The 25,652-nt window shown below is 45.1% G+C and overlaps 1 protein-coding gene across 1 annotated transcript in view; it reads right to left on the reverse strand.

The window, feature by feature from the left end:
- KCMF1 (potassium channel modulatory factor 1) overlaps window positions 1-25,652 on the reverse strand; it is a 70,198-nt gene that overhangs the window by 23,621 nt on the left and 20,925 nt on the right. Inside the window, exon 2 of the mRNA XM_077817920.1 lies at window positions 18,168-18,335. Within this exon, the coding sequence (XP_077674046.1) occupies window positions 18,168-18,335 (168 nt within the window). The remainder of the gene's footprint in view (window positions 1-18,167; window positions 18,336-25,652) is intronic.

The following is a 25,652-nucleotide window of genomic DNA, read 5'->3' on the forward strand; positions in this document are numbered from 1 at the left end:
CACACACCTAACCCCACAGACACTGAACCATTTTTGAACAATAATTAGCAGTTATAGTGTGTTTGCATGCCCTAGAGCCCAATATTTCAAGACCTATGGCATTAAAAAGAAGCCTCCTCTACTGGTCTTTCTATTCCTGACTGTTTCATTAAGTCTTATTTGCACATAGTTACTGAGGAGAGGCAAAGAGGCTCTGTGGAAGCAACATATTGCAGAACAAGAGTTGGATTACTTCCCAAAAAGTCTCTCTCTAATTCATGACATTGTTCCCATAGGGCTCTAAGTAGGAGGCTAAGAGAAAGATATCCTTTTCAAAACATTCACTGCTAGCATACACTACAGCAGGGGTGGGCAAACTTTTTGGCCTCAGGGCTGCATCAGGTTTCGGAAATTGTATGGAGGGCCGGTTAGGGGAGGGGAGCGTGGCCCAGTCCCCACCCCCATCCACCCCCCCGCTTCGCACCCCCGATGCACCCCCGGGGGTGCCCCTGCCCCATCCAAACACCCCTGTTCCCTGATGGCCCCCCCGGGACCCCTTCCCCATCCACCCCACCCCGCCCCAGCTCCCTGTCTGCTCCCAGAACCCCCGCCACCTCATCCAACCCCTCCTCTCCTTCTGACTGCCCCGCTGGGACCCCTGCCCCTGACTACCCCCTGCTGCCCCATCCAACCCCTCCTCTCATTCCTGACTGCCCCCCTGGGACCCCTGCCCCCCATTCAGCCACCCCTTCACCCTGACCGCCCCCAGAACCCCTGCCCCTGACTGCCCCCCACCAGCCCATCCAACCCCCTTTCCTTCCTGACTGCCCCCCCCCCGGGACCCCTGCCCTCTGACCACTCCCCCGAACTCCCCTGCCCTCTATCCAACCCCACCGCTCCCTGCCCCCTTACGGTGCTGCCTGGAGGGCTGGTGGCTTGTAGCGCTACAGCCGCGCCATCCGGCTGGAGCCGGCCATGCACCGCGCAGCACAGAGCACCGGGTCAGGCCAGGCTCTGCAGCTGCGCTGCCCCAGGAGCTCACAGCCGCACCGCCCAGAGCATTGCGCCCGGGGCACAGTGAGCTGAACCTGCAGGGGAGGGGGGAACAGCAGAGGAGGGGCCAGGGGCTAGCCTCCCGGGCCAGGGGATTGGCTAGCCTCCCGGGCCAGGGGATTGTCTGATTGGCTGCTAGCCTGCAGGGGGCGGGCATTAGGGTGTCCCTTTGTTTGTGTCAGGGAAGCCTGGCTGTTTAAAAATAGCCAGAGCTTCGCGAACCAGCTGAGCGGCGGCGAACCAGCAGAGCAGCAGGGGACAGCAGAGCAGCTCACAGCAGGAGTTTGCCTGGGAGTTCGCCTGGAGTGAGCCCAGTGAGGCTTACGTCTTGCAAACTGCTCTGAGGAAGATCATAGTAGGAAGGTGATATGGAAGGGGGGGGTTCAGCTGTTGTGACCTGCACTGGATGTGCCATGTTTGTCTTTCTTCCACAGGACAGAAGCGACTTTGTCTGTACAAAGTGCAAGCTGGTCTCCATATTGGAAGAGAAGACTGAAGGTCTGGAGCAACAGATAACAACCCTGCGTTGCATACGAGAAACTGAGGATTTTCTGGACAAAACTCAGGATATGCTTCTAGAGGCACAAAGCTCTAAAGATATAGAGCAGGTTGCACAGAGGAGCCAAGAGGCCAGTGAAGAAGCTTGGCAACATGTGACCTCCAGAAGAGGTAAGCGGAATGTCCGGGTTCCAGCAACGCGGACACAGGTAACTAACCGCTTTCATGTTCTCTCCACAGGTACCGTTGCGGAGAGTGGACCAGATGATATGTCTGGGGCAAGAAAGCAGAAGGAGACTCCGCTGGTTGGAAGGCATGAGATGCGATGTCCTGAGGTTGGGGGTTCCACGACCACCACTCCCAAGAGGAGAAGGCGGGTGGTGGTGGTCGGGGACTCTCTCCTCCGGGGGACTGAGTCATCTATCTGCTGCCCTGACCGGGAAAACCGAAAAGTCTGCTGCTTGCCAGGGGCTAGGATTTGCGATGTGACGGAGAGACTGCAGAGACTCATCAAGCCCTCGGATCGCTACCCCTTCCTGCTTCTCCACGTGGGCACCAATGATACTGCCAAGAATGACCTTGAGCGGATCACTATGGACTACGTGGCTCTGGGAAGAAGGATAAAGGAGTTTGAGGCGCAGGTGGTGTTCTCGTCCATCCTTCCCGTGGAAGGAAAAGGCCTGGGTAGGGACCGTCGAATCGTGGAAGTCAACGAATGGCTACGCAGGTGGTGTCGGAGAGAAGGCTTTGGATTCTTTGACCATGGGATGGTGTTCCATGAAGGAGGAGTGCTGGGCAGAGACGGGCTCCATCTTACGAAGAGAGGGAAGAGCATCTTTGCCAGCAGGCTGGCTAACCTAGTGAGGAGGGCTTTAAACTAGGTTCACCGGGGGAAGGAGACCAAAGCCCTGAGGTAAGTGGGAAAGCGGGATACTGGGAGGAAGCACAGGCAGGAATGTCTGTGAGGGGAGGGCTCCTGCCTCATACTGGGAATGAGGGGCGATCAACAGGTTATCTCAAGTGCTTATATACGAATGCACAAAGCCTTGGAAACAAGCAGGGAGAACTGGAGGTCCTGGTGATGTCAAGGAACTATGACGTGATTGGAATAACAGAGACTTGGTGGGATAACTCACATGACTGGAGTACTGTCATGGATGGTTATAAACTGTTCAGGAAGGACAGGCAGGGCAGAAAAGGTGGGGGAGTAGCACTGTATGTAAGGGAGCAGTATGACTGCTCAGAGCTCCGGTACGAAACTGTAGAAAAACCTGAGTGTCTCTGGATTAAGTTTAGAAGTGTGTGCAACAAGAGTGATGTAGTGCTGGGAGTCTGCTATAGACCACCGGACCAGGGGGATGAGGTAGATGAGGCTTTCTTCCGGCAGCTCACGGAAGCTACTAGATCGCATGCCCTGATTCTCATGGGTGACTTTAATTTTCCTGATATCTGCTGGGAGAGCAATACAGCAGTGCATAGACAATCCAGGAAGTTTTTGGAAAGCGTAGGGGACAATTTCCTGGCGCAAGTGCTAGAGGAGCCAACTGGGGGGGCGCTTTTCTTGACCTGCTGCTCACAAACCGGGTAGAATTAGTGGGGGAAGCAAAAGTGGATGGGAATCTGGGAGGCAGTGACCATGAGTTGGTTGAGTTCAGGATCCTGATGCAGGGAAGAAAGGTAAGCAGCAGGATACGGACCCTGGACTTCAGGAAAGCAGACTTCAACTCCCACAGGGAACGGATGGCCAGGATCCCCTGGGGGACTAACATGAAGGGGAAAGGAGTCCAGGAGAGCTGGCTGTATTTCAAGGAATCCCTGTTGAGGTTACAGGGACAAACCATCCCGATGAGTTAAAGAATAGTAAATATGGCAGGCGACCAGCTTGGCTTAATGGTGAAATCCTAGTGGATCTTAAACATAAAAAAGAAGCTTACAAGAAGTGGAAGGTTGGACATATGACCAGGGAAGAGTATAAAAATATTGCTCGGGCATGTAGGAATGAAATCAGGAGGGCCAAATCGCACCTGGAGCTGCAGCTAGCGAGAGATGTCAAGAGTAACAAGAAGGGTTTCTTCAGGTATGTTGGCAACAAGAAGAAAGCCAAGGAAAGTGTAGGCCCCTTAATGAATGAGGGAGGCAACCTAGTGACAGAGGATGTGGAAAAAGCTAATGTACTCAATGCTTTTTTTGCCTCTGTCTTCACTAACAAGGTCAGCTCCCAGACTGCTGCGCTGGGCATCACAAAATGGGGAAGAAATGGCCAGCCCTCTGTGGAGATAGAGGTGGTTAGGGACTATTTAGAAAAGCTGGACGTGCACAAGTCCATGGGGCCAGACAAGTTGCATCCAAGAGTGCTGAAGGAATTGGCGGCTGTGATTGCAGAGCCATTGGCCATTATCTTTGAAAACTCGTGGCGAACGGGGGAAGTCCCGGATGACTGGAAAAAGGCTAATGTAGTGCCAATCTTTAAAAAAGGGAAGGAGGATGATCCTGGGAACTACAGGCCAGTCAGCCTCACCTCAGTCCCTGGAAAAATCATGGAGCAGGTCCTCAAAGAATCAATCCTGAAGCACTTGCATGAGAGGAAAGTGATCAGGAACAGCCAGCATGGATTCACCAAGGGAAGGTCATGCCTGACTAATCTAATCGCCTTTTATGATGAGATTACTGGTTCTGTGGATGAAGGGAAAGCAGTGGATGTATTGTTTCTTGACTTTAGCAAAGCTTTTGACACGGTCTCCCACAGTATTCTTGTCAGCAAGTTAAGGAAGTATGGGCTGGATGAATGGACTATAAGGTGGGTAGAAAGCTGGCTAGATTGTCGGGCTCAACGGGTAATGATCAATGGCTCCATGTCTAGTTGGCAGCCGGTGTCAAGTGGAGTGCCCCAGGGGTCGGTCCTGGGGCCGGTTTTGTTCTATATCTTCATAAATGATCTGGAGGATGGTGTGGATTGCACTCTCAGCAAATTTGCGGATGATACTAAACTGGGAGGAGTGGTAGATATGCTGGAGGGGAGGGATAGGATACAGAAGGACCTAGACAAATTGGAGGATTGGGCCAAAAGAAATCTGATGAGGTTCAATAAGGATAAGTGCAGGGTCCTGTACTTAGGACGGAAGAATCCAATGCATCGCTACAGACTAGGGGCCGAATGGCTAGGCAGCAGTTCTGCGGAAAAGGACCTAGAGGTGACAGTGGATGAGAAGCTGGATATGAGTCAGCAGTGTGCCCTTGTTGCCAAGAAGGCCAATGGCATTTTGGGATGTATAAGTAGGGGCATAGCGAGCAGATTGAGGGACGTGATCGTTCCCCTCTATTCGACATTGGTGAGGCCTCATCTGGAGTACTGTGTCCAGTTTTGGGCCCCACACTACAAGAAGGATGTGGATAAAATGGAGAGAGTCCAGCGAAGGGCAACAAAAATGATTAGGGGTCTAGAACACATGACTTATGAGGAGAGGCTGAGGGAGCTGGGATTGTTTAGTCTGCAGAAGAGAAGAATGAGGGGGGATTTGATAGCTGCTTTCAACTACCTGAAAGGGGGTTCCAAAGAGGATGGCTCTAGACTGTTCTCAATGGTAGCAGATGAAAGAATGAGGAGTAATAGTCTCAAGTTGCAGTGGGGGAGGTTTAGGTTGGATATTAGGAAAAACTTTTTCACTATGAGGGTGGTGAAACACTGGAATGCGTTACCTAGGGAGGTGGTAGAATCTCCTTCCTTAGAGGTTTTTAAGGTCAGGCTTGACAAAGCCCTGGCTGGGATGATTTAACTGGGAATTGGTCCTGCTTCGAGCAGGGGGTTGGACTAGATGACCTTCTGGGGTCCCTTCCAACCCTGATATTCTATGATTCTATGAGCTCAGGGGCCGGGCAGGAGGGTCCTGCAGGCCAGATGTGGCCCGCGGGTCACAGTTCGCCCACCCCTGCACTACAGGGACTTATCCTTGCTGGAGAGGAAATGCCGTCACATTCAAACTGTGACTATTTGGTTGGTCCACCAGATTCAACCATCCCAGAAAGAGTCACAAAGACACAGACTGCCATCAGGCCAAGGTATCAAATAAAACTTCACTTCTACCCTGCATCTGGCTAAACCCACTGACTAGAAGAGATCTTGGAACCGGTCTCCTAGCAACCAAGCTAGAGCCTTGTGAAATCTAATGTGACCCCTATGGAAGTTAGAATGGGGAACAAGGGGAACTATCGTAAGATCTCTCTCCACCTGCAGGCCCCGATGCTGCTGATGAGGCACAACCACAGCAAAGTACGCGGCTGCTTCTAACCCAAAAGTTAGTACTTCTGTCTGGTAGCGGTTGCTGCCTTCCATGAACCTGAGGTACGTGTGCTTTAACCTTTTTGAGGTGAGGAAGTAGGCATTCTGAAGATTAAAATTCACCATATCCATTGTGAGAGCTGAAAGCAGGGATTATGGTGCCCAGAAACAGAAATAATCTGTTCAATATTGAGAGATGCAGAACAGGCCACAAAGTTTCCTTTTGGAATAAGAAAACACTAGGAATGAAAGCCCTGAGCCTTCTTAAGGCTCTGGGCTCTCTGAGAACACGTGCAAGTTTTTATGCTCATCTGCATTGCAGAACTTTGCAGGACTAGAGAAATATCGCCACCATTTTGAGTAAAGTTCAAGGTGACCCCATAAACAGCAAAAAGTTGACAAATAGCAGAAAAATTACAAAAATTAAACTAAATGTTTTGCGTTTGTACTAAAGCTACCTCTATTATAGTTAGCTTGGCTCTATGGCTACTCCACTAGATGGCCAGAGAGGAGTTCAGGCTGCAGAGGGGGTAATTATACCCTTAGTGCTCAGAATGTGGAGCTCAAGGGATCTGGACTACTGCTTATAAATGGTTAGTGGTTTTATGGTTAGACATGCAACTCCTCCAACAACAGGACTCTGCAGGGCAGTGATGTGAAAGTGTAAACCAGAGTTCTCTTTTTGGTCCTAATAATTTTGCACGTCTAGGAAACTACATAAAGATTTTAGATATAAGAGGTAAACAAAAGGGACAGATTCCAATTTTCAAAAAAATTCAGAAAAATCCAAATGTAATCTTCTTTCCTCCTTAACTAGTCCTATTGCTTTCACTTTACTGAGTTCATGAGTTCACAGAGTACGGTGATGTCATTTAAGGTTCAGCACTTCAGCAGACGGACATCCAAAATATTGTGGAGTCCTATAGGAACTTTGAAATACCATCAAACAAGCTCAAATCAATGGCATTAACAATTGTTTCCTTACATGCTAGTTTGATTACTTCTAACTTTTGGTAGGTCTTCCCAGACAGTGGATAAATATCCATCTACTGACTGAATGACAGGGAACTCCTTCCCTTTCCTCCCTCCCACACAAACAAATTTTATGTCAGACTCATCTATAAGGGCTGCTTCCAGTTTATCAATCCAGTTCCAGAAACTTCCGAAGTAGTAACACACTGTACACAGATCTTGCTACAAATCATTAAACAAAAACATGAACAGTAAATTAATCAGAAGGGCAAAGTGTAGTGGAAAAAAAGGGAAGTCCACGCAAAACTCTTCCCACAGGTAGCAGGATGTAAGTGAAAAAATAAGGATATAAGATATGCTTGCTTGTTACAGCTGCCATCTACAAAACAAATTTCAAAATCAAAGTATTTAAAAACAAGAGGGAGGGAACTGAGTGACAATTCCCAGCTTTTCAGTTGAGCTAACTCAGACCTGGGTATCTGGACCTATCTGAGGTTAGGAAAAACCAAAATCTCCCCTACATGCCACAGCTGTGTCCACACAGTGAAAACTCCAGCAATAGTATCCCATGTCCTGACACAAACAGGGAAAGTACTGAGATAAGAGATTCAGCACGAATGCCAAGCTTCCAACCCTCATCTTTCAAGACTGTCTAATGCAGCCCAATCATGAATCTCAGCCCTCCCGTGGGAGATGGGTGGGTCCCAGAGCCCAGGCTCCAGCCCAAGCCCAGAAGTCCACACTGCAGCAAAACAGCCGCACAGCCCAAGCCCTGAATCCGAGTTGGCTGGCATGGGCCAACTGCAGATGTCTAGTTGCTATGTAGACAGACCATAGGATTGCTCAGACAAAACCAGTCTTGCTATAATGGACTAATGTAAAAAAAACAAACAAACAAACAGTGTGACATTTTCTTCCCTTTGTCTACCAGTAAGACAACATAATACTTTGTCTGGACTGACCCACAGGACATAGGGGAAATTTACATTTTATTTTCTTTTTCTTAGTTATTTTTCTATGAGTGTTGCAAAGAAACGTGCATGTAAATTAAAATTTTGCCACTGAACAGATACCAGTATGAGGTTAGTTGTCAGATTATTACATTGACATTTGACCCAAAGGATCAAAAAAGTAACTTTCTTCTCACACTTATCTTAAGGAGCTTTATTAGAATAAGGCAGTGTTATCCCTAAAGACATACTTCCTACTTCACAGCAGAGTTTTTGGCTAAAACTTTCCCCATCCTCTTGTCTGGCTTTCTCTTACAGCCCTAAAGAAGAAACGTACATGCCCTTTCATCTTTACTCGTGTGTGTGTGTGTGAGAGTGAGAGTGAGTGTGTGAGAGAGAGAGAGAGAGAGAGAGACCACTATCTGTAACAAAAATATTTAGCAATGAAGATTCACCACACCCCCAAATCTAATCTTGTGGCTGGAGAAGGACTTGTCCACTTGATTAATATAAATAATCAAATCCCAAAAGGAACAGACTCTTATTCAACTTTAGGATTGTTCTTAACAGGGTTATCGCCTCTCACTAAAGCTCTGGTGCAAGTACCACTGCTACTAGAGTCATATGCCAACAACTAGATTTAGAACCAGTTGAAGATGTTGCTACTTTCTTCTATACTCATCAGCGATCAATTTCATTCGTGTAGGAGGGTCTCTGGGTACAGCTATGTCCACTGGCAACAGCTAGTATTGTTCAGTATTTTTCTTGTTTTATCAGTTTCTGTTCTGGTTTTAGCTTGGGTAAGCTTCACGCTGAAATCCAGTCACTGAAGCCTGAGACTTCTTAGAGTTTTGTATCTCTAAGGCTTTGTCTACACTACAGCCTATGTTGGCATAATTTGAGTCTTTCAGGGGTGTGATAAAACATAAATGTACACAGTGCTATGTTGGTAGGAGACCTTCTCCCACTGACATAGCTTCTGCTGCTCCCCGAGGTGGTTTTATTATGCCAACAGCATAGTGTGTCTTCACCAGATGTGCTGCATGGGCACAGCTGTGCTGCTGAAGTGCTGCACATATAGACATGGCCTAAGCCTCACACTCTTTAAGCAGAGACACTTAGCATAAACGTTTGTCTCGAAGGTTGGCAGGATTGTTTGGATCTGTTGCCCCATACGCATCTGAGCTGAGATTACTCTGGTGATTGATGTGATAGTTACCCTACAGCTCAGCACAGTTAATGAGAGATCATCTTCTTGTAGAATTCTATTAAGAATTTATACCTCTCTCTCTGCAAGTCCATTCCCTTGGGTTTAGATGGGGTGGGAGTTGGGTGGAATTAACATGCTTGAAATCACAATGCATCCTGAAAGCTTGGAATTGAGAGCTAGTAAATGGTGGCTAAAAGGTTAGGTCAACCCAGCTCCGTCATTCAGGGGTGTGAAAAATTAACACTCCTGAGCAACATAGTTAAGCTGACCTAAACTCTGGTGTAGATTGAGCTAAATTAACAGAAGAATGCTTCCATCGACCTAGCTGCCAGCTCTCGAGGAGATGGAATACCTATGCTGACGAAGAACCCTTCCCCTGGCACAGACAGTGTCTACACTGAAACACTACAGCTTTGTAGACAAGTCCTTGATGGTTGGTGATTCTCTCTTCTGGAATGCCAAAATGAGGAAATATGTCTTGTACTACTCTATGACCTGTAAGATCTAGTAAGAAGCAGAATTTCTACAATCTAAAAAATAGCCAATAACTACTAGATATGTAAAAAGAAAAGGAGTACTTGTGGCACCTTAGAGACTAACCAATTTATTTGAGCATGAGCTTTCGTGAGCTACAGCTCACTTCATCGGATGCATACCGTGCGGTATGCATCCGATGAAGTGAGCTGTAGCTCACGAAAGCTCATGCTCAAATAAATTGGTTAGTCTCTAAGGTGCCACAAGTACTCCTTTTCTTTTTGCGAATACAGACTAACACGGCTGTTACTCTGAAACCTGTTACTAGATAGGCACATCCTCCTCCTTTACACAGGTCTAGTGTTATCTTCTGAGACCTCTCAGGAAATAAGAGATTCTTTCAGCTGTATCTTTCTGGTCTTTTTTCAAGATCTATGTGATTCCACCTTCTATTTCAAGTCCTTGCCCTATGCTGGGCCAGCACACAGATGGCTGGACTTGCTCTCAGCATTTTAAGGCTCTGGCGTCCATCAAGCTTCCTTACCAATGTCATCCTGTAAGGACTGAAGAACTACAATACAATTAGAATCATAGACTATCAGGGGTTGGAAGGGACCTCAGGAGGTCATCTAGTCCAACCCCCTGCTCAAAGCAGGACCAAGCCCCAATTTTTGCCCTAGATCCCTAAATGGCCCCCTCAAGGATTGAACTCACAACCCTGGGTTTAGCAGGCCAATGCTCAAACCACTGAGCTATCCCTCCCCCCACAATTGCCATAGGTGATCAGATCTTCAGCTTCAGAGAGTTCCCTTCTCACTGAAAAGAAGTTCCAGGTTGCCTGTGGGACCTCTGAACAGTAAAAGGGACAACCAGACTTTATAAATTTGAACATAGTGAATCAGCACTACTGTCTATCTTATTCAGTTCTGATGCCTCTCATGTGGGCTTCTAGATCATCCTGAGCCTCTGGAAAATCTGGATGATCAGTAGGGTTCCTCCATAAAGGTGTCAGGTGCATAGTCTGCAATACATTAATTTCAAATGCATAAGCAATCCCTGACATCTAAGAGCACCGTATCCAAGTCTTTATTTTTCATTAATGATATGTATGGCTTGTCTGTCAAAAGTTTGAAGTTGTGCAAGACCTTGTGAACATCTCACATGGCAGTGTGACCTAAGACTGGAGCTCTGGACAGGGACTCAGTAGACTTGGGTTTTATTTTCCAGCTCTGCCACTGGCGGTTGGGAAATCTTGGTCAAATCACTTCATTTCTGTGCTTCAGTTCCCCCATCTGTAAAACAGCTATAGTACTTTTCTCCTTTGTAAAGCACTTTCAGATCTATGGATGAAAAATGCTAAGTACCGGTGATGGACCTCCTTCAAAGTCATGCTAATTACCTTTTGAACTCCAACTTGCCAAAAGACCTGAAATTATATAAAAGATCCTTGGGTCTGATTCTGTCATCTCAGATCTGCTTCAGCTTCATCAGGGGAAGTTTGAGTCGCAAGACCTGACGTTCCAGTTATGCTGGTATGCCCTGAATAGGCTATCTGGACATTGGACTATAGCTTATGAACTATTTCTGAAAGAACTCTTTGCAACTACAGAGCTCAACATCTCTGCTCTGAATATGCACCTCAATGAATTGAGCCTATGTCTGTATGTATATTGATCTTTTAACCACACTCTCTCTGTGTTGGTTTAATAAATTTTAGTGTAGTTAATAAGAATTTGCTATAGTGTTTATTTGGGTAGATTTGAAACATTGATTAACCTGGGAGGTAATGTGTCCGATCCTTTTATTTTATATGATGAAATAAGATTTTCAGACATCGTATTTGACTTAGGTATCTGGATGGAGGTCTGAGGCTGGATCACTTTAAGGGAACTGTGTTGTTTGGACTTCTGAGTAACCAGAAGGTAATAAAGAAGCTGTTTTGTGCTGGCTTGGGGATTCTCTGCCCCATTCTTTGGGATTCACCTTAACTGAGTGACCTCAGCTGTCCCCCACTAGGACCCTGGTCACAATAAGTGACTGATTTTTTAATTTTTTAAAACAACTGTGTTCAAATGTCCCTGAAGACAGATCCCAGGAAGTAGCAGGCAGGCAGAAACGTTTCATTTGCAGGCAGAAACGTAGCAGAACTCAGTGCCCCTAAGGCTTTTTTTTTTTTTTTTTTAAATGTGGCTGAACTTTCTCCCTACAGGAGTATTTTCTTTCCTACTTTCACCGTGTTTCCACTACTTTCTTGCTGGGTGATTTTTCATGTTTAGATAATGGATAACAGCCAAGTGGAATTTCATCAAATTATACAAAATTTACGCTGAAGGTTTAGAACAAGCCTGAAAAAGTTAATCCAAAGAACATGAAAGTACCTCCTTAGCCATATCTGTAGCATTTCAAATATGGTTTGTGACTAAGTTCCTCCTCTGCCTTGGTTGGTCCTGTGCTTATTGGTGGATTTTCTCGCCTCAGGGGTTCACGGCAGCCCTCAGTTTGGCCACTTTCCTGGCTCAAAACTGCCATTCACGCAGTTAGCCTCATCACTGACCAGCATGGGGAAAGAAAAAGAACAATCCCTGCAGTCTCTGCTGATCCACCTAGTGGATCGGGGAACAGGCCAGAGACCTTCCCCTCTGGTGGAACCCACAGTCCAGTTCAACTCCTCCGGTATCAAGTAGGGAGTTGGGGGGATGGAGGGAACCCGGGCCCACCCGCTATTCCGGGTTCCAGCCCAGGGCCCTGTGGACTGCAGCTGTCTACAGTGGCTCCTGTAACAGCTGCGTGACAGCTACAACTCCCCGGGCTACTTCCCCATGGCCTCCTCCCAACACCTTCTTTATTCTCACCACAGGACCTTCCTCCTGATGTCTGATAATGCTTGTACTTCTCAGTCTTCCAGTAGTACGCCTTCTCACTCTCAGCTTCTTGCACCTCTTGCTCCCAGCTCCCCGCATGCATCACAAACTGAAAAGTGAGCTCCTTTTTAAACCCAGGTGCCCTTATTAGCCTGCCTTAATTGATTCTAGCAGCTTCTTGATTGGCTGCAGGTGTTCTAATCAGCCTGTCTGCCTTAATTGTTTCCAGAAAGTTCCTGATTGTTCTGGAACCTTCCCTGTTACCTTACTCAGGGAAAAGGACCTACTTAACCTGGGGCTAATACATCTGCCTTCTATCACTCTCCTGTAGCCATCTGGCCTGACCCTGTCACATATCCCCCCCCTCTGCTCAACACCACAGGGTTGGGCAACTTGGGACAGGCAGTGTACCCGTGACAAGCCATCTGCATCGTCATAGTGGCTTCCAGCCTGGTGTTGTATGGTGAATTGGAAAGGTTGTAGGGACAGGAACCCCATCTGGTCACCCTTGCATTCTTCTCTTTATTTCGCTACATCCACTGGAGGGGTGCATGGTTAGTCACAAGGGTAAACCATCATCCCAGAAGGTAATAACAGTGTTTCCATGGCCCATTTCACAGCTAGGCACTCTCTTTCAACCATGGTATACTTCTGCTCTCTCGGGAGGAGTTTCCTGCTGAGGTAGAGGATTGGGTGTTCTTCATCTCCGACCATCTGCGATAGGACAGCTCCCAATCCTACTTCAGATGCATCTGTCTGTAAAATGAATGATCACATCATCCAGATATGCCGCTGCATAACTGGTATGGGGCCATAGGAGCTTGTCCATAAGACGCTGGAAGGTGGCAGGTGCCCCATGCAGTCCAAAAGGAAGAAGAGTATATTGAAACATACCCTCTGGGGTAGAGAATGCAGTCTTTTCTTTTGTATCTTTGGCAAGGGGAATCTGCCAGTATCCCTTTGTTAAATCAAGGGTGGTCAAAAAAATCGGGCATTGCCCAGGTGGTCAACTAACTCATCGATTTGGGATATGGGGTATGCATTGAATCTGGATCTCTCATTCAGCTGGCGAAAGTCATTACAAAACCTAGTGGTGTCATCGGGTTTGGGCACCAACACTATCGGGCTTGATCACTGACTGTGGGACTCTTCGATGACGCTCAGCTCCATCATCCTTTTTACCTCTGCCTTGATCTCCTCCCTTTTTGCTGCTGGGACCTGATAGGGCCTTAAAGTTACCTTTGCCCCAGGGTCTGTGATAATGTGGTGATATGCTTCTGTGGTCTGACCTGGTTTGGTTGAAAACACATCCTGGTACCAGTTGATCATCTCAGTTACGTCCTTCTTCTGGTTTGGTGTCAGATCAGTGAATATCCTAATCTGCTCCTGCATGTTATTTCCCTGGATCGGGGTCTCTTGGGCCACTACACACACCTCTTGTTGGTGCCAAGGCCTTAAGAGGTTAATGTGATAAATTTGTTCTTGTTTCCGGCGTCCTGGCTGCCGCACCTTGTAGGTTACTTCCCCCACGGGTTCAACCACCTCATAGGGCCCCTGCCATTGGGCCAAAAGCTTGCTTTCTGCCGTGGGTACCAACATTATCACCCGATCCCGTGGATGGAACTGTTGGACTTTTGCCTGGCGATTGTAATGGGTTTGCTGGGCCTCATGCGCCTTTTCCAAATGTTCCCGTACAATAGGGGTGACCCGGGCTATCCGTTCTCGCATCTGCAACACATGGTCAATTATATTTCTCCCCTCATTGGGTTCCTCTTCCCAGATTTCTTTTGCGATATCTAGTATGCCACGGGGGTGGTGTCCGTATAATAACTCAAAGGGGGAAAACCCAGCTGAGATCTGAGGTATCTCCCAGATTGCAAACATAAGATAGGGTAGTATGGTGTCCCAATCGTTCCCGTCCTGACTTACCACTTTCCTTATCATTGCCTTGAGGGTTCGGTTAAACCTTTCTACCAGCCCATCGGTCTGCAGATGATAGACTGAAGTTCTCAGGGTATGGATATGGAGCAGCATACAGAGGTCCTTCATTAGCTTCGACATAAATGGGGTACTTTGGTCTATTAATATCTCCTTTGGTATCCCCACTTGGGCAAAGATCCCCACCAACTCTTTAGCTATTGTTTTAGAGGCCGTCTTCTGCAGGGGGACAGCTTCTGGGTAGCGAGTAGCATAATCCAGAACGACAAGTATATATTGGTGGCCCAGGGCTGTCTTCTCCAGGGGTTCCACTAGGTCAGTGGCTATTCGCTCGAAGGGGACCTCTGTGATGGGAAGGGGTACTAAAGGTGCCCTCAAGTGGGGACGGGAACTGTGCAGCTGGCAGTCTGGGCAGGATGCACCGTACCTCCACACTTCATTGTGAAGTAGGGTCCTGGTCCCTGGGTTTTCCCTTCCACGGGAACCCCATCTATTTCAGTCACCTCCTTCCTAATGTTGTCGTACCTTGGGTCTTCAGCCTGATTCCATCCAAAATTTCCTCTCCCAGGGGTAATTGGCCCGAGATCTAGGGGGCCAGTCTCTGTTGCCTCTACTGGTTCAGAGTCGTTAGGGTGTGGGTCAGACTTGGGTGCTTCTCCCTCCTGGGTGGCCTCCTTTTCAGCTGCTCGGGTCCACCTACCTACGAGAGCGACCCTCTGGTTTTGGGTCAGTATTCGGGTTCCCAAGGCCTTAGCTGCCCTCCTTTCCCTTTTCAACTTTCTACCCTGTCTGGGAGTGGAGAACAAATCTGGGGATATTTCAGAGAAGATTGGGGGTTGACAGTCTACTGTGGATGCCTCACTGACTTCAGGGTTTCCCCCTTTCTCTAATTCCCCTACCAGGAGTACGTCTCCAAACCCTGAGAAGTCCCTCCCTATGAGCACCAGGTATGGGAGTTTAGGGACTACACTTACTGCTACCTCAGTAGTGTTCCCCTGAATCTCGATTTTTACTGGGATCACGGGGTAATAACTAACTGTCCCATGGACACATGTTACCCCTATATGCTTAGCCCACAGCAGCTGACTACGCTTCACGTACTTCCCCGAGACAAGTGTGATAGCACTCCCCGAATCAACCAGTGGGGTCTCTACCCCATTTAGCTTCACTGGTCTGGTGTACATATGTGGGGTTAGTGAGACCCCCACAAGGTGGATTAGGTAGCATGGGTCTGCCCAGTTCCCCAGGTTACACTGCATCGGCTTCTCAGCATTGGGACACTGTGCAGCTATGTGTCCCCACTCCCCGCAAGCATAACATCTGTATGGAGACCTAGGAGTTCCCTGGTCTCTTGGTTTGGGCAGTCTAACATCACGATCCTCTTCCCCCTCAGTGCTCCGACTCTTTGTGGCTTCTGGTGGGCCTTCAGCCCCTCTCTTTTTCCACCTGGGCTCTCCTGGTGGCCCACTCACGCAAGCTCTAGGGCTTGGTGCTGCTAGTTTAACCCGGGGTGCTTCTTCCTTAACTGGTCGGGTCAGCTCCCTCGCCGTCCTTCGCCTTTCTACCAGTGCAACAACCTCGTTGTAGGTGGAGGGTTTGTTCTGGCTTACCCAGGCACGAAGGTCTGGCGGTAGTCCTCTCATGTACCGGTCAATGACCAGAACCTCTAGTATCTCCTCCAGACTCCGGGACTCAGTTCGCAACCACTTTCATGTGAAATGGATGAGGTCAAACAATTGGGACCACGGGGTTTTGTTTTCCTGGTACCTCCACTCGCGATACCGCTGGCACGCACTGCAGTTGTTACCCCAGATCGGGCCAGGATCTCTGCTTTCAGCTGGGGGTAGTCTGCTGCAGCTTCTTCAGGCAGATCATAGTAGACCTTCTGGTCTCCTTATGGAGGCGTGGGCTCGAATCCCACTTCTCACACCAGTTGTGACAAAGTTCCTCCTCTGCCTTGGTGGGTCCTGAGCTTACTGGCAGATTTTCTCGCCTCAGAGGTTCACGGCAGCCCTCAGTTTGGCCACTTTCCTGGCTCAAATCTGCCATTCACGCAGTTAGCCTTATCACTGGCCAGCATGGGGAAAAGAAAACTAACAATCCCTGCAGTCTCTGCTGATCCACCTAGTGGATCGGGGAACAGGCCAGAGACCTTCCCCTCTGGTGGAACCCACAGTCCAGTTCAACTCCTCCGGTATCAAGTAGGGAGTTGGGGGGATGGAGGGAACCCGGGCCCACCCGCTATTCCGGGTTCCAGCCCAGGGCCCTGTGGACTGCAGCTGTCTACAGTGGCTCCTGTAACAGCTGCGTGACAGCTACAACTCCCCGGGCTACTTCCCCATGGCCTCCTCCCAACACCTTCTTTATTCTCACCACAGGACCTTCCTCCTGGTGTCTGATAATGCTTGTACTTCTCAGTCTTCCAGCAGTACGCCTTCTCACTCTCAGCTTTTTGCACCTCTTGCTCCCAGCTCCCCGCACGCATCACAAACTGAAAAGTGAGCTCCTTTTTAAACCCAGGTGCCCTTATTAGCCTGCCTTAATTGATTCTAGCAGCTTCTTGATTGGCTGCAGGTGTTCTAATCAGCCCGTCTGCCTCAATTGTTTCCACAAAGTTCCTGATTGTTCTGGAACCTTCCCTGTTACCTTACCCAGGGCAAAGAGACCTACTTAACCTGGGGCTAATATATCTGCCTTCTATCACTCTTCCTGTAGCCATCTGGCCTGACCCTGTCACAGGTGCTATGGAATCACGATTGTGAAACAAAGGAACGGAAGCCAATCTTTATATTTAATGGTTCTGTACTTAATTAGAATAGTTGTACTCAAGTGTATTCCAAGCAAAAGGACTTGATGTTAATTTTCCAGTATTCAGGAGCAACCTAGCATTGCCACTGATGTGTTAACAACCCCAGAGCAACAACCAAAGATAACAGCCCTCCCCATCTCATCTTTGTCACTACATTAATTCTAGCCAGTGACACTTTACAGCCAGGGGTGGCCAACCTGTGGCTCTGAAGCCACATGCGGCTCTTTAGAAGTTAAGATGCGGCTCCTTGTCTAGGCACCGACTCCGGGGCTGGCGCTACAGGCGCCAACTTTCCAGTGTGCCAGGAGGTGCTCACTGCTCAACCTCTGGCTCTGCCCCAGGCCCTGCCCCTACTCCACCCCTTCCCGCCCCCTCCCCTGAGCCTACCATGCCCTCACTCCTTCCCCTTCCCCCTCAGAGCCTCCTGCATGCCATGAAACAGCTGATCGGGAGGTGCGGGGAGGGCGGGGGAGACGCTGATCAGCAGGGCTAATAGTTGATGGAAGGTGCTGGGAGCGGGGGACTTGGGGGAGCTGATGGCGGGGGGGGGGGGAGACGCTGATCAGCAGGGCTGATAGTGGATGGAAGGTGCTGGGAGCGGGGGACTTGGGGGAGCTGATGGCGGGGGGGGGAGACGCTGATCAGCGGGGCTGATAGTGGATGGAAGGTGCTGGGAGCGGGGGGGTTGGGGGAGCTGATGAGGGGGCTTCTGATATATTACTGTGGCTCTTTGGCAATGTACATTGATAAATTCTGGCTCCTTCTCAGGCTCAGGTTGGCCACCCCTACTTTACAGCAGAGTATTCACTTTTCCATTTAGCCTTGCTATAACTTGTCATAAAATTCAGTTTGTTTTATGCTGATAGATGTCCTTAACAGATGTATTCAAATATCTGAGCAGATAACCTAAGAGTCAAATGAAGAGAAAGCAGAAATAAAGACCTTCTAAAGAAATAAGTTTCATATGCTGCCACCAAAAAGACAAGCCTCAGTAGAATGCTTTTAAAAGAAAAAGCTAAATTCTGTAGACTTGTTTTTCAATGATGCTGCTCAAAAGCCCACATTGATAAATCAGAAAATGACAATACATACTATGCTTAGATATACTTCAAAATAACCACCACAATTTCAACGAGATGTCACTTACCAAAATCTACCCTTGTTAGTATGCACTGCATTGGATGGTCAGTTGTATGCCTTGTTGTCGTTGCACCACTTTCATAACAGGATGCACACAGATCGTAATCGTAGCAAATTAAACACTTGTATCTGCGACCTCGAAAATTTCCTTTTAAACATGCATCGCAGCTGACACCTGTAAACAAAGAAAATTGCTCATAAACAGCGGTAATTGCACTTCGTTTTGAAAGAAAGCAGGCTTGTCTCTATTTGTCCTCCACCTGAACGCAACACCAGAGAAAAACCAAGGAAGGTTTTATGCAAATAAAATATATATTATAGGACTAAGCACATTTACGCCTCAAACATAAAAAGGCACATAGGGTCCAAAATGAAAAGCCTGAATTCTGCAAGTGAAGCACAAGAACATAATCAAATCACTAGCTTACTAACTAGTTAAGACTACAGTAGAACCTCAGAGTTATGAGCTGACCAGTCAACCACACACCTCATCTGGAACTGCTAGTACACAACCAGGCAGTAGCAGAGAGAGAGAAAAAAAATTTAAAAAGCAAATACAGTACAGTACTGTGTTAAACGTAGACTACTAAAAAATAAAGGGAAAGCAGCATTTTTCTTCTGCATAGTAAAGTTTCAAAGCTGTATTAAGTCAATGTTCAGTTATAAACTTCAGCGAACCACCATAACGTTTTGTTCAGTTATGAACATTTCAGTGTTACGAACAACCTCCATTTCTGAGGTGTTTGTAACTCTGAGGTTCTACTGTACAATCTTTTGTATGTGCTTTTAAATACAGACACAATTTTAGTAATTTGATTTTTTTCAGAACACTGCCTGAAATGAAGTGTTGACTAAAACAATCTGAAGATGCTAAAAACTATAGTCAAGTGATGATGTAGCTAGTCCAGAATGCAGGTCTTTTAAAAACTGACAAAATCCTGAATTAAATCATTCTCTGTCTTTTGTGATTTTACTTCCACAATTTTCTGTTTTTTTGATGCAACAGTTTGACAAAATCATATTCACAAAACATATCTGCAATAGCCATCTGGATCTCCTATTTCAAAACACTCGGAAAGAAGAAAAAAAGCAGAATTATGTTCCATCAGCCACTTTTCAGTTTCTTCCTTATTCTGAGCTCTAACTTTGTATTTGGGATTAGTCACGCTGGCTATGTCATGGAAAGGTTTCATAGCTTCTCCTAAGCATTTTGTGATGTTATCCATGTGGTTTCAATTTTTTGTTGTTAATTAGATAAAGTCACAGGCTGCATCAGGAGTGTCATCTGCTTGTAATCTGTCAAATCTCTAAATTTCCTTCAATTGCTTTTGTAAATTACAGGAGTCTATAGAAAGGAACTAGTGTAAATGTGTGCCATATGTTGATCAAAGTCCTTCTCATGCTCAGTGCAAATTTGTATGTGCTTTTCATAGTCGGCTGCAAGTGCAGACACCCTCTTCCTGGGAGTTCCAACAAGAGCCACTGGGAAAACTGGGACAACCAATCCTATCATCCATAAGAATGATGGTGCCTGCTGACTAACGTTTGAATTTCCAGTCTGTTTTAGAGCTCTGTTAGGTGTTACTCCATGGTCAATCAGGTTTCAATAGCATACTCAACATCTATACATCAGAATTTTAGTACAACGACACTTCAGAAGCTTTTCATCGTCTAAGCAAATGGCAAAGATCTCCTTGTCAGACTTTTCTCTCAAGTGAGGTCTTCAACAACTTAAACAGCATTCTGTGCTTTTCTTTTTAGACTCAGAATCAATAGGACTAAATAGGAATGGATTTCCCCCATATGGATACTTGTAGCCATTATCTGGTCATTTGTTTGACATTGTGCATTAGTATGAATAGTGGTTCTTTTAGTTCTTCCTTTAATTTTTCCTTCATTTCTTCACTTGCCACATTCTACTAGTGGACCTGTGAATTTAAATCTGCCTGGAAGAGTATATCCATAGGAAAGAGCTTCAATCATTTCTTTAAACTGCTCGTGGCCTGGAACAGTGTTTAAGCGTTTCATCATATCTTATATTTCAATGAAGATGATGGTATCAATGTCTCAGTATCAAACTCATGAATATTTTGACTTTCTCCTTCAATAGATGAAATCCCATTCAGTGGTAGGTACATTTGATCTCGAAGGAGCTGAAGAAACTTATTTCCTACACTTTTTGAGACAAGCAAGAATCCTTTCAATATTGCTATTTAACTTTTGATAATGTTTACACAATGATTGTGAAGAATCATCTGTTTTCATTACTTTAGTTAACTCAATTTTGCTTGCTTCCTACCACTTTCTTCAACTTCAGGTACATGCAGTCAGATAAATTCACATCCTGATGTTTGATGATCAGTGAACACTAATGCCAGAGGTTGGTTACTGTCAGTACCTTTAACACTTAGTACAGTTAGAAAGATAACCACCACCTTCAGAGTTCAATACAGTGAAGAGTGAAAAATATATAAAATAGCCAGCTTTATAGAGAACCACATCAAATGCTCTGCCCACGACTCTAAATTTTAAGTCCAGTCCCCCCAACAGTTCATAATTTCATTCGCTCCTCTTCCTTCAACATTCAATGACAGTTTATTCTACCCACCAGACATGCACCTCCCTCCAATCACCAAACGATTCCACCCATTACTCTTCCCTTGTAGGCTTTTAGACAATTCTGTCACTTTCTTATGTCACAATAAGAACCCTTAAGTTATCACGGTCTTTTTAACTCTTTAGAGTACTCATTCACAGATTTAAGTGGGAAAATAAACTTTCTAGTGTTAAAAACTGTTTTCTTCACAAATATTTCAAAATGACACAGAAGAGAAAGAAAGAACTCACTGGGTATTCTTTCTGGGAAAAATACCTGGGTTTCCCTTAATTGAGAATATAAATGAAAACACAGCTTGCGGGTTATTTTTAAAGCTTTGTTAAAATATTAACTACATACACATTTATGCACTCAAAAATGTTTATACACCACTTTTGCAAATAGAAAGCTTTGGGACATGCTATGATCCATTCATAAATTTCAACTACAAAATGTATACACTAAAGCTGCAAAAAAAAAAAAAAAAAATCTAAAGACTTATATCACATCACTACTACTTGGAATTCTAGGTCCAGAACACAACATGGGCAATAGGATCACCTCTTCTGTTCATTCCCTCTGAAGCACCTGGCATTGACCACTGTCGGAAGACAGGATCTAGGCTAGGTGGACCTTTGGTGTGACCCAGTATGACCGTTCTTATGTAATCATTAAATCATCCAAAACACAGATATCTCCACAACTCTGCATGCCAGTATTTCTTCACTTCACTCCCGGTCAGTTATCACCTCACTTTTCTAACACATTGCAACCGATGGTATAACATTACTATTTTTATATCTCTTAGTTCCATACAAGGATCCTGAGCCGACATTTTTAAAATGAGAACCTAAAGTTAGACACCTAAGCCAATTTAATCACCTAAATAAGAGCTGAATAACCAGAGCTCCCATTAAAACCAGCAGAACCTGCTGGGTGCTCAGCACTTTTGATAATCAGGTTATTTAGGCTCCAAATTATTGACTTGAAGACTCATTCTATACTCCCATTTTTTAAACTCTTTACCCTGGATTTGGCTCTTCTATGATTATTCCCATTTTTGGTCAAAGCCTACCACAGAGCAACCCAAAATCTCACACTGCCAACCCACTGATATTGCTCAGATCCTCCTGCAAATGATTATCCCCCTCACAGCAACTGCATTCCCTTTCTTGGGTAGGTCTTAAGAAAAGTTTTTCAACCTTTGGAAATCAAAAACCTGGTTGTACTAGCAGCTTAATTTCTTAGATTTTTTCAATTTTTAATCCCCACAATCTATTAACAAATTTTTGCACTGCATACTGAAATCAACACTACATCCAGACTACTCTATCTAAAAAATCTTAATGATAATATGACAGGAGAGTGAGCACAGCAGGTCTGTCAGCTTATCTCCTGTGTCCAATCCTTTTCCCCATTTACTTTAAACATTGCAAACAAATTCTCAGAATACAAGTTTGACATTTACAGAGAAAATGAGCATGGGGAAGGACCACAATATAAAAGAGGATAATAAGAGGGACAATTCTGTAGACCAGAGGCTCTCAACCAGGGGTATACGCAGAGGTCTTCCCAGGGGTACGTCAACTCATCTAGATATTTGCCTAGTTTTACAAGAGGCTACGTAATAAGCACTAGTGAAGTCAGTACAAACTAAAATTTCATAGTGACTTGTTTATACTGCTCTATATACTATACACTGAAATGTAAGTACAATATTTATATTCCAGTTGATTTATAATTATATGGTAAAAATGAGAAAGTCAGCTATTTCACAGTGATAGTGTGCGGTGACACTTCTGTATTTTTATTTCTGATTTTGTAAGCAAGTAGTTTTTAAGTGAGGTGAAACTTGGGGGGTACGCAAGATGAATTGGACTCCTGAAAGGAGTATAGTAATCTGGAAAGGTTGAGAACCACTAGACCATGTATGGCAAGAATCTAGACACTCTGAAAGCAATTCTGATTACGCCGCTTTTGGCAGGTGCCTTAGTGTTAAAGGGCGTTTGATGTAAATGCAAAGCAGGCCCTCTAACATTAATGACAGTGTTTTTTAAATATACATTTATGAATCTCCATCTGAACTGAAAATTGCCCTCCAGTCTCCACCACTGTATTCCCCTAATAGTGTTACAATATGCCCCTTTCAGTGAGACAACTGAAACGTGCTCAAACGCTGATTTTAAAATTGTATTTTCAATGCATTTTATAAATTTATCTTAACAGGAAAGCATTTGTAGATGTTTTAAACTTTCTACTGGGTGGGCTGAGCAAAATGAATAACTTTTTTTTTTAAATCACTGAGTCCTACTAAATTATTACTAAAATATGAATGTGCAATGAGAGCAGGTCCAAAGAAATAGTTACATTCCAGTTTGGAATGACACCTACACTTCATGAGCACATACCTCTCCCCTCCTAGTCAATTCTCTCTGCTTAAAGGCAAAGGAAAACAATTCAACTCAATTCCCCTCTTAGTCTTACGGCTGGGATCTTTGAATCAGATTCTTTAAACTTCTGAGACCCTAGTCTCAACCCCTTGTTACTGTTTTCAGAATCAGAATTTGTTCTAGTCTATTCTTACCTCTCTTCTCTCCCTTCTGCTTTATTTCCCACCCCTGCCCTTTTGACAAGCCAATGGAAATAGGACTGTCTTTTTTTTAATACAGGATAGCTCCACTAGAGGGTAGCAGTGTGCTAAAAGCCTAAGACAGTACTTTTAATTGATTAAACAGCAGTCCTAAACCCTTTTTTGGTAATATTTTACCTCACTAGCAATCCTCTCAGTTCATAAAAGGTTAAGGTTTCTTGATATCTATTAATAATACTAACGTAAAACAAATTTTTTTTTTCAATGAGACAAATCAGAACATACATACTAGCATCTATGGACAAAATTCTCTCTCCTTCAGTATAAAGAACGCAGTATTTTCACATTAAGTTTTTGCTTATTGATGCATGAAAACACTTTACACAAGAAATTACTACACAAATATTTTAGCATAGATATTTTAGATGAAAAACTATGCTCAGGCTTAAAGTATTTTTAAAATGCCACTTTCACATTTGTGCCTGTAGATTCCTCTCCTCCAAATCAAGTGAGTCATAAGTAAAATTCCTTCTTCTTTTATGGAATTCTTTCTACTAGGAATTAACCTACAGAAGCAACACTCATAACAGGAGAGCTAAGTAGTATTTAATTGATGAGACTGAAGTGAGCATCTGATCTGATTTCAACAGAGGAAGAAAATACAGGATAAAAGTATGGCTCAAATGCCACTTGACTACCTTGCAAATTTGGGGTTTGAAAATATATATTTTTACAGAGACAAGCTGCTGAGGCTGCCACACATCTTGTAGAATGACCTGAAGTTCTCTCTGAGAATAAAGAATAACTACTCTGGATACACAGAAATAGCCACTTGGCCTGTCTCTGAATGAACAGACTCCCCCTTTGAGTTCTCTCCAAATGCAATGAACCACCAAGATGAGCTATGAAAAAAGCTTAGTCCTGCCCAGATAAATTCAGTGTATTCACATTCAGTGTATGTAGCCAAGCCTCATCCAACAAAGCATGAGATCTCAAAGTGTAAGATTGGAAGGGCAATAGTCTATGTGAGATGAAATTTGTAGACCAATTTGGCTAACAATCTCTTAGATTAAACAGGAGTGGCTTATTTTTGTGAAATACTGCAAGCAGGAGAAAAGGCGTCTGAATTTCACCTACCTGTCTGGCCAAAATAGGACTAACCAGAAAAGTCACTTTAAAAAGTAATATAGTTTACACCCAGAATGGTTCTTGAGTTTATTTAAAACCAAATTAAAATTCCATGAAGCAGTGAGATGTCTAATCTGAAGGTATACATACAAAATCCCTTTAAGTAAATGCTTCTGCAGTAAATGAGTAAAGACAAATTTTTCATTCACACAAGTGTGGTAAACCACAATTAGCTCCAAGTACACTTGAATACTGAGGATGGTTAATAGATTTTTTTTAGGGAAAGTAACAGTTTCAAAAGAGAAGGTAGATAGCATACTCAAGGTAATCCATCCCTACAAAAAAACAAATTAAAAGACGTGCCCGTTTCAATGGACATGACTCCAAAAAAACCAAAACCAAAAAGAAGCTAGCAGGATTCCAATAGCACCTTCTAGACTTCCTTGAGACAAATTATGTTATCTAAAGTTAAGAACCTAGGTAGGATTCCAAGTAGCCAGGTGCAGCAATTCTGTATCTGGGTGAAGTAGCGAAGTTTGAGGTCACAGCTAAAAAGGAAAGATCCCTCCCAGTGTGATGGTGTAAATATCATACTGGATGAGAATAAGGCAGGACTGTAAAACTCATACGAGCTACTTGTCATGTCATACACAATGTGAAATAAAGGGGAAAAAGCGTACAGCTTCACAATGGAAATGGAATGGATTCAGTAGGGCAGTGATACCCAAACTTTCCATCTCATGTGGCTCCTTACCAGTAATGGAACGTGTCCATGCTCCCTCGGGCCGGGAGCAGAGCCACAGACAGGGGGCAAAAGTGGGGGCTGGCAGCCAAGCTGCAGCCAGGAGTGAGAGCCTTCCCTTCTTTAGAATGAAGATGCTCATTTACACCAGCTTTACTTCATGAGTTACATGGGGTGCTGGAAAAATTTACCTGACATCTACTAACCTAACAACTAAGACTGAGTGCTTCAAAAGGCAAGTTGGGCAGCCAAATCCCTTTGAATTCAATGGGAGCTGGTCACCTACTTCCCTCAGGCCCCTTTGACTATCACAGCGTCAGCCTACAAACCAGAGTTTTTAAAAAAAAAATAGCTGTTCTGGGCTTGCTCCCTCAAAGCCACAACCCTGCAACATAAAAGGAAAAACACAGTCTGTACTGCATTTAAATGTTAAATT

The sequence above is a fragment of the Eretmochelys imbricata genome, chromosome 5, assembly GCF_965152235.1.
Source record: "Eretmochelys imbricata isolate rEreImb1 chromosome 5, rEreImb1.hap1, whole genome shotgun sequence".
NCBI lineage: Eukaryota > Metazoa > Chordata > Testudines > Cheloniidae > Eretmochelys > Eretmochelys imbricata.